Source organism: Hemibagrus wyckioides, linkage group LG24 (assembly GCF_019097595.1).
Source record: "Hemibagrus wyckioides isolate EC202008001 linkage group LG24, SWU_Hwy_1.0, whole genome shotgun sequence".
NCBI classification, from domain to species: domain Eukaryota; kingdom Metazoa; phylum Chordata; class Actinopteri; order Siluriformes; family Bagridae; genus Hemibagrus; species Hemibagrus wyckioides.
Window position 1 is genome coordinate 1003712 of NC_080733.1, and position 15161 is coordinate 1018872.

Genomic DNA, 15161 nt, shown 5'->3' on the forward strand with positions numbered 1-15161 from the left:
GCCAATATCATTCCGCTTGAAAGAGATCCCACTAGAGCTGGAGAGCACGTTCCTCCTGGTGATGACAGTATTGACAAGCTAATCAATGCATTTAAAAAAACATTAAAGGTGCCATGAAAACTTAGACTATTAGCAAAGTCCTCTGAGAAACTGTGAACGTGGGAATATGGGAAAGACAACAGAATATCACTTTCGTGTTTTAATTATGCTTAATGTTATCTAAACTAGGTTCTCTTTATTAACGTCAGTCGGAAGGACTGGTAATAAGAATAGTAAAAAGACGCCATAATACAATAAAATAAAATACGTTTATTTAGTATATATTGACCCGTATTACTGACAGAATAGACATACAGTTCTTCAGTAAATATAACATAAAGCCACTATCCTCGACTGATAAAACTCAGCTCGACTTAAGTAGACTGTAAGGACACCGGAACAGGACTGCTGGGGTTTCAAAAAACTGCGGTTTCAACTGCTAAAATAATAATAATAATAATAATAATAATAATAATAATAATAATAATAATAATAATAACACAGTAGATAAAGAAATAGACACATTTTACAGCTGAGAATCTCAAGTAGTTTTTTAGTTTGTATGTCCGATCTTATTCCTTTATATCACAATGATTTGCCAAATATTACCATTTTTAATGTATTAATGAACAACACATCCACAAGACTTCAGGACACAGGAGTTTGCGCTTTCCGTGTTCTTGTCAGTAACACTAGAAGCTCCGTTTTTGATTTTGTCTTATTAACTTCAAGAGAAAGAAAATAGAGGTAGTGGAAACTCCTTCTCTGGAAACTTACTGAATGTTGAAGTCGCTAAGACTCCATAAAACGTAAATAAATGTCTCCTTATAGACGGTTTCAATTAACAACGAATACTTATATTTCTGTTAGACAGCACGTTATTAAACTGTTTATTATTACACTTCAACTGTAAAGCGTCATTTAATTTAAAGTGTAAATTAGTTGTTACACGTTACAACGCGCGTAAAAAAAACTATTTTCATAGTTGTGCTGTTACAGCAAATTAATCAACACATTCTGAAACTGTTGTTTAACCGCGTGTGACGTCATAGCGCACGCCACCTGTACGGCGGTTAAAATTCCAGTACCCCCAAAGTAGAAGAGACTTTTCTGCGTACCTGTCTACATAAGTGTCATGCAGGATTCATACTAAACAGCAAAACCATGACACCAGAAACACCCCTGGTAACAGAGGCTGATGAGACGATGAGGTAGCATAATGCAGGCTTTTGTTCAGCCAAACAAGGTTCTGCGACAGCACCAGTCTCTTCACCTAGACTAGCAATTACACTTTCAGAACTTTGATACTATTCTAGGTAACACGAGGTAGGCGTGCTGTAATCTACATCCAGCTAAGATATTTTTATTAACGTGGCAACTGTTCATTATTTTGTCAGAAAATGCACTAGCCACTTAATTAAATGAATTATTTAACTTGATTGCCTACTACTTTACAACAATATAACACACTTGTATTGTCAAGCCCCATAAATAGTGCATTATTTCTTTTGACAAAATGCCTTGTGGGCAGGTCCAGTTTACAAAAGTTCAACACAACTGTTGATCTACGGTTCTGTACTTCTCATCCAATTAGGATAACTCAGTAACAGGCTTTTAGCCCGACAAGTAAGGATCAGTCGCAGAGGAGCCGGGAGATGGCGTTGACGGTGCAGAGAAAGAAAGCTCCGATGAAACTTCAGCTTTTTCTGCGCCGTCCCCTGGTGCAGACTCATTTTTGGGCAGCAGACCCTCTTTTTCGCGCTTCTTCTGCTTCATGCGACGATTTTGAAACCAAATCTTCACCTGAGTCTCATTCAGCTGGAGGGAAGCAGCTATTTCTACACGCCTGGCACGCGTCAGATACTTGTTGAAGTGAAACTCCTTCTCTAGCTCTGTCAGCTGTTTGGTTGTAAAATTGGTTCGAACAGTGTTGGGCTGACCGCCATAGCCATACTCTCCGACTTTTCCTGAAGAAAAAAAAAAAGCAATTTATGAATACTCAGTATTTGCAATATTACTGAACTGGTACGCTGCCTCGTCCTTAACCTTAAATATAGACATTTTCGGCGTTGGATCACATTGAATGCTCTCTTTACATTAAGCTAGGCTAGTAAGTTTTATAGTAAGACTACATCCAGTCACCTGTTTTTGGTGGGTTCCGCTTAACTTTCATCCAGTCAAACGTCTGAGCCGCTGGCACACCATCTGATAGAGATGAACAGCACACGTTGTGGTGTGACGCATGCAAAGAAGAGAGAGGATTCGAACAACCTGCCAGCAACGTCAAATTTGCCTGATCCTGACCGTGACCATAAGTAGCAGTTGCAAACTGAAGTTGCCCAGGTAAGCGAACGCTGCTGCCGTTGTAACCATGTTGAAAATGATGATGGCGGTGATGGGGTTCGACAGTATTTCCAGAGTAAACTAGCGGACCGCACTGACTTAAACATGCAGTGGAGTCAGACTCCTGGTTTACGGTGTAGTGATTATAACTGGTGCAAAAAGTTTGAGCCCCGTACGTTGGGTGGGCACCATAAGCAATTGACAGTGTACCGGAGGATTGATAACAGCCAGCTTTATGTGAATGATTTGATACAGAGTCCGGTGACGCTCTGCTAGTCAAGAATCGCTCGCTCCCGTTGCAGTTATTTACCGTGACGGAACACGACTGGAAAGTTTCGTGATCTGCATGGAATGCACTGACAGAGCACGAACCCCCGCCACCCCCGTCGCCGCCGCTCATCACTGAGTAATCTAAGAATGTATTCATTCTGGCATTGTCTCGAATGTCTCTCCTACTGTCACGCTGAACGTGTATATTGCCGCAACTACGGTCCAACCGCCAGCCTTCCGCCGGCTTCAATCAGCGGAGTTATGAGGGAGGCTGCGCAGTGATATGAATGAGGAGTGACAGTCACGTGGTCAACCAGGTCCACCAGTTGCCTTTGCTGGGTGTTGAGCTCCACTCGCCTCGCGCTGAAAGGTATTCGTTAAAGAGCAAAGCTATGCAAATTCCGACATAGTGTCGATCAAAATGACGTAAGCACGCCCACTGGATCCCACTCACTGACTGATGAAACAACAGTGTTAGAAGGTTCAGATATTTTACTGCAAGGATAAGTGGAAGCCAGGATCCGTACTCACATATATAGGAGCTCAAGTGCCAGGTAAGAGAAGTTACGTGCAAATTAATCAGTAGCTGTAGCATGTTTACAGTTAACGGGGACAGGTTTCTGTTAGCTGAATAACTGATGAGAGGAAATTTCTGTGCATATAGTCTTCTGTTGTGTGAGTGACGGTTATTGAGTCTACAACAACAATTTCAAAAAGACACAAAACAACTTCGTCTATTAACGTCTTGGAACAAATCCTTTGTTTTTTGTTTTGTTTTCTGTTCACACAGATAAATTCTATATTAGGGTATACAGTATGAAAACAACAAACTGCTATTAGTGTCACATTTTCAATAGGCTACAAGAATTGTTGATGTGATGGCATAATTTAATTTAATATATCTTTCAAGCTCTAGTAATTATTTGATCATAATTTGACAGTAAATTTTAATACAATTAAACACTGAAAATGCGATGCCAAACATACTTGTTTATTTAATTTTCAAACGTTTGATTGAGTAAAATGAAAGGTCCTAAATGCAAATATACGACTCACATTTTTGCGCCCCCTCTGGTAATTAAGAATGAAAAGACGGTTGTACAAAATGGCGTTGCGTGTTAAGCAGGGGGATATTTAAATAAGCGAGCTAATACAAACGGAGCTTGTCTGAAATAGCGGTTTCCTGAATGTATAGTGAAATAGCAGCGAAGTAGAGAGACGCTTTTTCAGTATGCTGTGAGTATGAAAACATTATTACAAGGAACGACAATACTTCGGCAAGTAACTAAGCTTGAGAGTCTGATAGAAAAGAGCCAACAGTTGATCTCTTAAGTGAAGAGTACAAATAGCAGACTACTACAATCTAACATCTGTTTTCTGCAGCTGAACAAATGTATTTCCTTTTTTTTTTAACTTTCTTTAATGGACTGTCCTCAGATATCTGTACTGAGCGGTGTCAAATAAATTATGAAATGTTACCTACGTTTTAGCTCTTTTGCAATACTTTTTTTTCATTAAATTTATAGTAAAAACTGTAGGTAATTAATTACGGAATGGTTCTAGGGCAAACATTTTAATATATTCCCAATTTCTCTCTTTATACAATATTACTACAAAATTGGTAGAGTCAGGGTGCCAGACATCTGGAAAATCCGCACAATAACCACAACTACAAACCCATGGCAAAAGGCTTGACGCTAAGTCCAAAGTGTTCAGGCATAGGTAACGCCTCATTTTCATGTTTTCCACTCGTTTTAGGGGAGTACGTTAACAGATATTTTCCAAATCTGCAGTATAGGTGTGCTGTGAACAGAACCTGGCCACCCAACTAAAACAAAGCTCCTTATTATACAAAGGGGAAATACGAAGCTCTGGTTTAACCAAGACCAAAAAACTGCTTTGCTGAGGTTATAAATAACACCGGGCCTCTACTACATTTCTTTACAAACGAACGAAACGCGCAGATTACGCGCGATGCACAAGGTTATTTCTGTCGATAGTTACTGTAGAATGAGCGATAACCCTGACAATTACGTTTTCAAAATAGTTATATAATATTATAATATTATGTTATAGATTTAACCAAGCTAGTTGATACTTCGCCTCACACACAGCATTAGCTACTCACTATTGTCCAATGTTGCTAAGCTACGGTTGTCGCTGTACTAAGAGTTCAGTCCAAAATGTTGCATGAATCTTAAGGTCAGTACAGTAAAACAGAATCAGTAGACCCCCTGGACTGTAAAAATTTTAGTAAAATCGCTTTTATTAGCTTTACGTGCTCTTACAGAGCAAACAAAACACACGTCCATGTATCCTTGTTTCTTCCGCTTGCATCGACCGTCCCGATGCAGGAAATGACGTCATTACAACTTACAAATTACCACTTACAAGGCAACAGGAATGCAACGTCCTTTCCTCCAATTCAAACCGGAATTTTCGCGTGGCTGCAAATGAGAGCCCTTCTGCACTCTTAAATTATGATTATAATATAACACTTATTATATTGATTAAAATTAGACGATGGCAATTGTTGCTAAGAAAAGCAGATAAATAATATAAAAGACAACGAAATTAACATAATTCCAACTTAATCTCAAGTATAAATAGTAAAGGATGACAAGTCATACAAAGCAGGAGTATTTTTTTAACTAGAGTAATAAAGCCAGGTTTTTGCTTGCATTGTGCACTGTGTTCATATAATTTTAGAAACTGATATCGATGTATTTTATACCGTTTTAATACTGTCTGTGATTTAAAATCAGTGATTTGACAAGACAATTGTTCCTGAGTATTGTTACCGCCTGAAGATTCTAAGCACAAGGCTTGGCCAATAGATCAGACAGGTTTGCCCAAGTTTATACTTCAATTCGCTCGATTCGTGGAACCACCCTGAACGTTTTAATTAGTACATTTGTACTTTGTTTTAATTAAACATTTGTGGGGCTACAACAACAACGACAGACAATAATAATAATAATAATAATAATAATAATAATAATAACAATAATAATAATAATAATAATAATAATTAAATATATTAATATGATTTTAGCATTCAGTGAATTGTGCTCCAGCTCACTCAAAATGAGAGATGAAAATGCGGACTGGCTTTTATTTGTTCATTGGTCCCTGCTATTGTCTTGTGCTGTCAGGTTGCGTGAAAGAGGTTGATTTATGAGTTTGGCAGGAAATGAAACATCTCAGGCCTTTCCCCCACGCAGCTCCTCAGACAAAGACTGTATAGAAGAAGCATCCATGCTGTGTTTTACAACTTGAAATTTGAAATATATATATATATACACACACACATACATATATACATACAGTATATACAAAGATTCATACAGTATATGATCAAGATTCAACAAACGGGTTCTGTCAGAACAGTTTGTATGTATGTATATATATACACAAAGCACTGAATCAAAGCAAGGCAAGAACGAATCCGCTGAACGTAGTCACGAAGTCTCGCAAAAGTGAAGAGCTAAGATTGAATATTCGGCCTCTTGTAGTCCCAATAACTGTGGGAAACGGGTTGGAGATGCGTCTAAGATTCTTCTCCTTAAGAGATAATAAAGCCGTTGAGAGGCTACAGGGAAGCGAATGATAGCGCCAGTTGAAATGAATAGTGTCACACGCTTAGTACGGGCCGTAACAAATAATAATCGGTGCTCTGTCCAATCTTAATATGTTTTGGTGTATGCGGCCTCAGACGACGCCCTGCGCACACTGGAGAGTTTGGAGTAGAAGCAGTGTGTCCACCAGGTTCCATTCAAAATTCTAGCCATAGATAAAGACCAAAAATCACGTAAGTGTTTATCTTCACATACGAAACGAAAGATAATGCATGAACCTAGAGATAATGAACTAGGCTATGGACACACTGTTAGATGGCTGCTGAGCACTTGGTAAAATTAACCTGACACAAGATTAAAAACATAAGTGAAACTGATAGTGACCTTGCAGCCGATCTATTACAAAGCGTAGTGGAAGTGCTGAATGTACGCAAAAAGTAAGCCCATACAATTCACATTTCGTTACTAATTACTATTAAAATGCACATATGATCGGTACGCAAAACGTTGTTATATAAGGTCAGCATCAATTTTGTTAAAAAAAAACGATCATAGGCTTAACTGGGTTTCAGTTGTTTTAAAAATACAGAACCTGATAACATAAATTTGAGAGTCAATGCCATTGATTAATGCATCATTTCTCAGGAGGTGCAGATTTTCTGTTCACTGTTTGGGGACCGTCACTCGGGTTCTCCGCTCTTGGGTGTGTAGGTTGGCATTTTGTTCTTGCATGCCCGGCTATTTCGGCAGTAGAGAAGCAAAGCAGAGTCGGCCACGTCGCTGCTGGTTCCCGGGAGTCAGGCTATAGGAAATGTGTGCAAGAATGGATAAACGCCTGTGAATGCGCAAAGCCCTTTAATGATGAGCTCTGAAAGCCCCATCAATAACCATAAATGACGCTAAACACGCATATCGCAAGGCTGGCTATTCATGAAGCCAGTTTCTCGATCAAATTCGTAAGTCATTGCTTCATTTTATGGCTTCGTCTTAGAAGAGGAGGAATTCTCTATCGCTTGAGGGTGCTTTAAAACTATGGTAAAGAGATAATCTGTGTGCTATCAGATAGATACTGTTTATTTTGGAATTTAGTGACGAACATTGTGTCGGCTTCCCAAACATACCTGAAAGGAAAGCCTTTTTAAAATGTATTTAAATTTATGTTTTTGTACAATTAAATGAGGCAATGATACTGTGTCTTTTAGATCGCCGCATAATATTATAGTATGAAATATGTGTCGAAATGACATTTTCCTTGCAATAGTATTGTAGTTAAAGGTACATTTAATAATGGGGAGTAAACCATTTATTACATTTTAACAAGATTTTACTATTTAACCCATGGCCAAACAGCCTTTCCTAAAAAAAATTCAAGAATGTACTGTATATGACAAAATTACCTTCAATACTAATAGCATATATTATAAGCAAAATAACTTTTGAGTTCTAGACTTGTGTGCTTGTGTGCTAGAGACTACATACAGGTGCTGAAAAAAAGGATCAAACTTTTAACAATCGGATTAATTTGTTTTTTTTTTTAGGTCTACCCAGAGAACCTTGTCTGTTCTTTTACTTTCAGCCTAAAATATTACGCAATAACGTTATGTGACCTTGGATGTCTTATGTCATAAGACAAAAATGTATCAGGATTGGGGGTATATATGTAAAATTATATGATTCACAAATACAACACAGTATAGCAATGGTAATTTAATACGAAGGGGCATTTTCAAACATCTTGTGTGTGTCTTATTTTAAAACGTGAATCGAAAAGACCGTGCTGGCCGCGTGCGGTTTTAGTGCTTGTATACTAAACAAAGAGTCATGGAAGCCTGCGCGTGATCAATCTTCCTCACCAAAAGGTCTGACAACATCGCACCCCCACTACATATTTCAACTATCTTACACTGCGCAAGATCTAATACAACCAGAAAGGGACAAAGAAGACACTACAGACTTTCTCGCCTGTTTTATTCCGTTTTACACACAAAATCCATCAAACTCTCGTTTGGATATAGCTATATTATTGGAAATAGTGGTGAGTACTTTAAATACACCTGCATTATTCAGTTTTCTGTTGCAATCTCTGTAAATTTTCTGTTTAATGAAATTTATTTTATATATATATATATATATATTTCGTTTTAGTCTTACAGACATCATTTCATTCTTTGTGCTTACGGGATGCAGGTTCTTGGTCTGGCTTGCTACTTATCAAACGTTATGAATTTACTTTAAATATACTAGTCACTGCTCTTAAGTACACTTGCGAATTATATTTTTCTTCAGTGGAGTTTGTATAAAATATAAGCAAAAATATTCTAAACACAAAGAACCTTAGAGTACTGTATACAACCTTAAATAGGGTAGGCCTAAATATGTAAAAATATGTAAAGGAAACGAATAGCTCCTTGTGGAAATGCAAAGATAAATAATTAATTTTTCTGTACAGAAAATTTGTACGAAAAATATTACTTTACACTGCGCAGCAAGGTTCAACACTTCGGCAAATGTTTGTGTTGCTCATGACATATTTATGCAGGCCGTAACCAATTTCATTTCTGTAATAGTGTTATTACAAAGCACAACTTTTCTCCGATGGCAAGGACTTTTCAGCTTAAATTCTTCTTCACTTACAGGCACACACAGGGACCTGGGAAGCTGTCAGAATGTAATGGATGAGTCTGCTCGGAGGAACCCGTTGGACCTCAACACACAGCTGCGAGATGCGAGAAATTAGTAAAACATCACGCTTTACATGTACAGCAATAGACACTTCGTTATGCAACATGCCTTTTATGAGGACATGGAAGGTTTTGAATAATTGTTATCATTTTTTTAGGGTTTTTTTTCAATTATTTTTTTAATATTTTATCACTCTCATACTTTGTAAAATTCTGATTTAAAAAGAAAGTTCTCTCTTAAAATATTTCTAAAATACACAAAATATTTTTTTTATGTTCATTGAATATACTGTTTAAATATAGCGTTTTAACTGTGTTCATTAGCCACGCAAAAAGAATGTTGTTCTGAATTTATGAAATTGATAAAAATCGATATGTCATTTCAAGTGAATAAAAAATTCATTTGAAACATGCAAGCTGGGTAAGCCTGTTGTCTAATTAATACATTAAAATAATTTATATTTTAGTCATGCGCGCTGATGTGCCATTTGTGAAATTTTATTTTATCTGAGCGGTAAGTGAGAAATGTGGGAAATTTTGAAGAGATCTTTAAATTCTCATAGAACTGAAATAATTTAGTGAGAAAAACTCGTTTTATTTTTACTTACTTTTGTTGTATTCATTAAAAGTAAATTTCATATTTGATATTTGGGTTAATGTTAAAAGCATTTGTCCATATTGTACTATTTCTCTGGAAAGCTTGTATACTGATTAAAAAAAATGGTAAAATGTACTTTTCTTTTCATCTGCTCTTTTTAAAATGTGACCTCAAGTACACTGTGACTTAAATGGTTAAATGTTTAAAAAGAATATACATGTTTTGGTCCTTTCTTTCAATTATTGTTTTTTTTTTATATTAGAGTGCTCAAGCAAAAACAAAACGTAAAAAAAAATAATCGCACATTTTTTTTTCTCTTATTACACAAGAAAACAAAGACAAGAAAACAAAAAGGACACTATCAACTTACCCTTAAATTGTATATAAAGCTGTTTTGTTAACCACTTAGCAACATTAATGCTACATTTCAATGGCCACTAAAACAATTAAAATAGGAAAACGCTTAACTACAGTCATTTTTTGGGCCACTCAAGAAACCAGACTGATGACCTGGTAGAATTTGTGTGCACATACACCTCTGGTCAGCATGCCCAAGAGCCCAGTTAGTTCAAGTAAACATTGCATCTTTTCCTTTTCTAGTTTTCAGAGCACTTGCAAAAGAGTTGTAAATTTTACCCAGTAAATTAAGTAAAATATACACATTAGGGTTTCACATCAGAAATATTAGATTGTGGAAACATGATCTCTGTCATTTATGCATGACTGTGCTAGCCTGAAAATTTCAGTAACTGCATATTACCTGGGATTTTCATGCAGAAAAATCACCATCCAGTGAGCAACAAAGGAGATTGCCAGATTGGTTTCACTGACAGGAAATCCATGGTAACTCACTTAACCACTCTTTCCAACCATGGTGATCTCAGACCCCATATTTGAGGGGGATGGGCTATCAGATGAAGATGAAGATCACTTCAGATGAAGTTCACTGCAGGCTACGGTTCTGAATGTCCAAAACAGGAATTTGGGGCTACTTTTGGCCCAGGCACACTGGATGGCCAAAGATTCATCTCTTTTTTTCTAATGTTCCAACCCTGGTCACAGAACAAATACTTCATTAGTAAGTTCATTAAAATGATATAAATGGGAGTTTTCACCCCACCAAGCCCTGTCTTATTGAGCTTCAATCTATATTTCTTTTGTATTTCTTTGCAGACAAAAGAAATGTTTTCTATATCTATGGATCCATGTAGCTCACACAAATTGTATGATGTACACATGGCTACATATTTTCCTGGAGCTCTTTGTGTATTTGTGTATTGTGTATGATTTATGTTAATCTTATGTTAATCTTCTTGGAAAAAACACTGCTTAATGTACCCTATTTATATAATGTATCTAAGCCTAAATACTGTCTAAATAGCAGTTTCTCAATTTGGGAATGACATTGCTGCTTTGAAATAGTTAGCTTCAGTCACATTAGGTAGTAGAAAGCTTTCTAGAAACATCTACATGGCATCTGGTTCAGAAGCTGAATAAAGTAAACTGAAATGTATTCACAATTGCTTTTAGTTTGTTATTATCATTTGTGAAGGAAAATGTCTGCCTTCCTGAAACCTGTTTTCCAGTTTGCATAGTAGAAGGGTTAATATATTCAGGAAAAAAACGTCCAATATAGTACCCACACCCTTGTGGTTAAATCCCTAAAATAGTATGATATACTTTCTTTGCCTAGCTTAAAATACTGGAGGACTAGTATTCCGGTTTATAGAATACTAGAAATTCATAATATTCATAATATAGTGTTTTGGAGCATATTACTAGAAATTGACCTTTCTGAACAGACTGAATTTGAGAAATAAGCCTCTTGAAATAGAAGTCCAGGTTGTTGCTTACTTCTCCTCAAGTACAACATAAAATATCAATTACAAAAAAAAAATAAAATCTTTGATTGTAGAGGCGCAGTCTATCAAAACCATCCTTCACATTTGGAACTTGAACAAAATGTCTTAATTATACCCTGTTTAAAGATGTTTTCATATTCAGAAATGAGTCTAATGCAGACAAAATAATGACAACTTCATATAAAAGTATTGTGTCTCTCAAGGATGTGAAAATATAACAGTATATTTAAAAACAGATAAATTTTCAAACAAGAAAGGGCAACTACCTCAATCAAGAAAACTCTCATCCAGATCTAAGAGCTAATCCAGCTGCATGTGTGCAAGGGAATAAATAACAAAGAAACATTGTCAACATTATAAATGTATCAGTTAAGATGCATCTTGAATTCTTCCCTGAGTGTAGTGTGGTGTGGTGTAAAGTCAGAGTATGTGTACTGAGCTGGCTCCAGTGCTCCCTCATGATGGTTGATCCCCATGCTGATGGCAGTGTTGTAGTCTATATTGCCATGAGCAGCTTCAGGGAGCTGAGGCAGGTCATAAATCGAGCTCCCAGTGCTTCCAATGCTATCCACATAGGTTCCATTAGCACCTACATATTCATTACTGCCCTGCGTTTGCACGCCCATTTGACTGTTGTCTTGGAAATGGTGCATGTCACACTCAGGCGTGGCTGAACGGGTCCCCAGGTATGTCTTTTGAGAAGATGGGCAATTGTTAAACATACTGCTTAAGGCTTGTGGATGTGATGTAGATAGGTTGTAGGTGTTCCCCTGAGCATTGCTATATGCAGTTGGGGACAATGCACTGTATGTCATCCTGTTTACCATAGAATGTATTGAGCTTAGGTATCCTCCTCCCCCAGCCACACTGCCAGATGTCGGAAAAATTGTACTATTTGGAAACTGTCCCTTCTGATTCTTCTTGTACTTCATTCGACGATTCTGAAACCAGATCTTTATTTGGCGTTCAGACAGTTTGAGCAGATTTGCCATCTCCACCCGCCGTGGACGACAAAGGTAGCGATTAAAATGAAATTCTTTCTCAAGCTCAACTAGCTGTGTGCTGGTGTATGCAGTGCGTGCACGCTTAGAGGCGTGAGAGTCACTTGGGCTTTTGTCTCCTGAACAGCTGTCTAAAGACAAGGAAAATCCAATTAGTACAGTCAAAAACAGTAATGTAATATGATTACAAATGAACTTATTGAATAAACTCTAAATATATATACCTGCACTGATAGAGCCTTGGCAATGGTAAATGATGCAACCCTAATTGATTAAAGACATTAAGCATAAAACTTAGCTAAAAGTCTCTTTATGTATACACTCCCCTCCAAAAGGACTGGAAACAACAAGGCCAATTCTTTTCCTGATATTTATATCTAGGTGTTATAAAGAACTTAGAATATGGGTTTGTTTGAACAGACCCTTTTTTTCATTTAATCAAACTTTCTTTCTGCCCAGGAATTCCCTGTTTAAACACTTAAAAACTTGGTTCAAACCCTGGGTTTCTCTCAACATGAGGACCAGAGAGCTATCTATCGGAAAAATCAAGTTATTTTGAAACTCAGAAAAGAGGGAAAATCAGTTCAGAACCGTTACATAATCATTGGACATAACCAACGCAACAAACTAAAAAACAAACAAAAAAACACTGATGTACTAACAAAAAGACATGGAACAGGTCAGCCACAGAAAACAAGTAGTTGATGACAGGAATTTTGACAGGAATTTTGGTGTGACCAGTAAAGAAATACCCAAAACAACAGTCAGTGCCACTGACAACAACCTCCGCAGGGTAGGGTTAAGGTATACTAATCCAACATGCAAGACTGAGAGCAGAACTATAGAGACCTCTTATCAGCAGTAAAAATCTGGAGGCCAGTTTGGAATTTTAGAAATACTGAGATGAGCTACAAAAATTCTGGAACCAGAGCAAAACTCTACTAAAGTGATGAAAAACCCAAAGTGTGCAGGACGAAAAGACTTGCTTGTGATCTAAAAAAATACAAGATCATGGGGTTGCAGTACTAGTGTCATGGCTTAGGCTTGCATGGCTGGATCACTTAACTTTGTGGATGATAGAACTCATGATGGTAGCAGAAGAATAAATTCAGAAGTTTATAGAGCATTCTGTCCAATTTTTAGACAGATACATCCAATCTAATTGGGAGGAACTTCATTATGCAGCAAAACATTAATCCAAAATACACTGCCAACTCAACAAAAGACTCCATCAGGGGAAAAAGTGGAAGGTTCAACACTGGCCAAGTTGCTCAACAGCCCTTGGCCCAACTGAGTAGCATATCTTCTCCTGAAAAGGAATCTAACACACCCACAAAACAAACAACAACTAACAGAAGCTGTGGTAGAAGCCTGGAAAAGCATTGCAAAAGAACAATTTTTGCTGACTTTAGTGGATTGCTGGCTTGATGCAGTTATTGCAAGCAATGCATATCTTCTTCTTCTTCTTCTTCTTCTTCTTCTTCTTCTTCTTCTTTCGGCTTTTCCCTTCAGGGGTCGCCACAGCGAATCATCTCTCTCCACCTATCCCTATCTTCTGCATCCTCAACACTTACACCCACTATCTTCATATCCTCATTTATTACACCCATATTCCTCCTCTTTGGCCTTCCTCTTTTCCTCCTGCCTGGCAGCTCCATGTCCAACATTCTCCTACCAATATACTCACTCTCCCTCCTCTGGACATGTCCAAACCATCTTAATCTGTCCTCCCTAACTTTGTCCCCCAAACGTCCAACATGAGCTGTCCCTCTGATGTACTCGTTCCTAATCCTGTCCAGCCGTGTCCCTCCCAAAGAGAACCTCAACATCTTCAGCTCTGCTACCTCCAGCTCTGACACCTGTCTCTTCCTCAGTGACACTGCCTCTAAACCACCGTCTTGTACAAGCAATGCATATGTAACCAAATATTAAGTGTTATTTGTTTCAGTGTAAGACTTTAAGACTTTAAAACTTTAAGTCTTGTTTGTGGTCTGTTCCAATACTCACCTAATATTGAGTGGTCTGACACCAAAGGTGCCATGTTCTGTGTTTAACACATCTAGATATAAATATCAGTAAATGAAAGTTGAAATTCTGACCTTTTGTCTCGTGTTCATCTTTTTAACACAAACCCAAATCAGTGTATTTTATTCCAATATTTTACGAGGCAACTATTTCCATACCCAAAAACAAAGCTCTTCTCACTTATACTGAGGTGCCTGCAGAGGTGACAACATTTAATTGTTTGTTTGTGGAAGTCTCAATGTTATATTTAGTGTGCTATCACCTTTGCTGATCATAACACCTTTGAGTTTTGAGAAATTTGTCAAAACTTGACTTTGACTTTCCATTATTGTCAAACTTATTCATACACACTGTGAACAGTTCAAAGTTCCCCTTCTCTTCTTTTACATTTTTATTTTTACCAGTATTAAACTTGGTTAAATCCTTGAATATACTGATCACTGTATTGAGAAGGTTATCAGCATTAGAGTTATTATTCATATGGCTAAGATTAGCTTATTGCTGATATTGCTACAGGTTACTGCCCTAAGTTATTGCTGCACTGCAATTTCATAACAAAATTATTCAATACAGTAGAACAATACCAATAGCCACTTAGATCTATAAGTGTAAAGGAACAGTTAAGGTAGCTTTTTATGATCTTTTTTTTTAGTTAGAAAGTCGAACGTCCCGAAGTCGGAATTACGTCATTACAACGCACATAACAACGTTTACAAAATGCCACGAACTGAGCATTATACCATCAAAAGTTTTTGACTGAAAAA

The 15161-nt window shown here is 37.2% G+C and overlaps 2 protein-coding genes and 1 long non-coding RNA gene across 3 annotated transcripts in view; 1 reads left to right on the plus strand and 2 right to left on the minus strand.

The window, feature by feature from the left end:
- Positions 1-314: 314 nt before the first annotated feature.
- Positions 315-4992, minus strand: hoxa1a (homeobox A1a). Its single transcript, XM_058378052.1, has 2 exons — positions 2182-4992; positions 315-2006 (listed from the first exon to the last, which is right to left on the minus strand). The coding sequence occupies exons 1-2, from the start codon at positions 2807-2809 to the stop codon at positions 1654-1656; spliced, it is 981 nt and encodes a 326-aa protein (XP_058234035.1). The 5' UTR covers positions 2810-4992; the 3' UTR covers positions 315-1653.
- A 1478-nt stretch (positions 4993-6470) lies between these two features.
- Positions 6471-10495, plus strand: LOC131345247 (uncharacterized). The gene is made up of 3 exons (XR_009203457.1): positions 6471-7265; positions 7769-8265; positions 8867-10495. It is a non-coding gene; the product is annotated as an uncharacterized LOC131345247 (long non-coding RNA).
- A 1243-nt stretch (positions 10496-11738) lies between these two features.
- hoxa3a (homeobox A3a) overlaps positions 11739-15161 on the minus strand; it is a 41772-nt gene continuing 38349 nt past the window's right edge. Inside the window, 2 exon segments of the mRNA XM_058378051.1 lie at positions 11739-11785; positions 11788-12503. Of these exon segments, the coding sequence (XP_058234034.1) occupies positions 11741-11785; positions 11788-12503 (761 nt within the window). The 3' untranslated portion in view covers positions 11739-11740.

What these genes read in the sequence shown, in the direction of transcription:
- hoxa1a (XM_058378052.1), bottom strand. Translation starts at nt 2,809, where the DNA reads ATGAATACATTCTTAGATTACTCAGTGATGAGCGGCGGCGACGGGGGT. An exon ending in GCGGAACCCACCAAAAACAG is followed by an intron (nt 2,007 to 2,181) that starts GTGACTGGATGT and finishes TTTTTTCTTCAG; the next exon opens with GAAAAGTCGGAGAGTATGGC.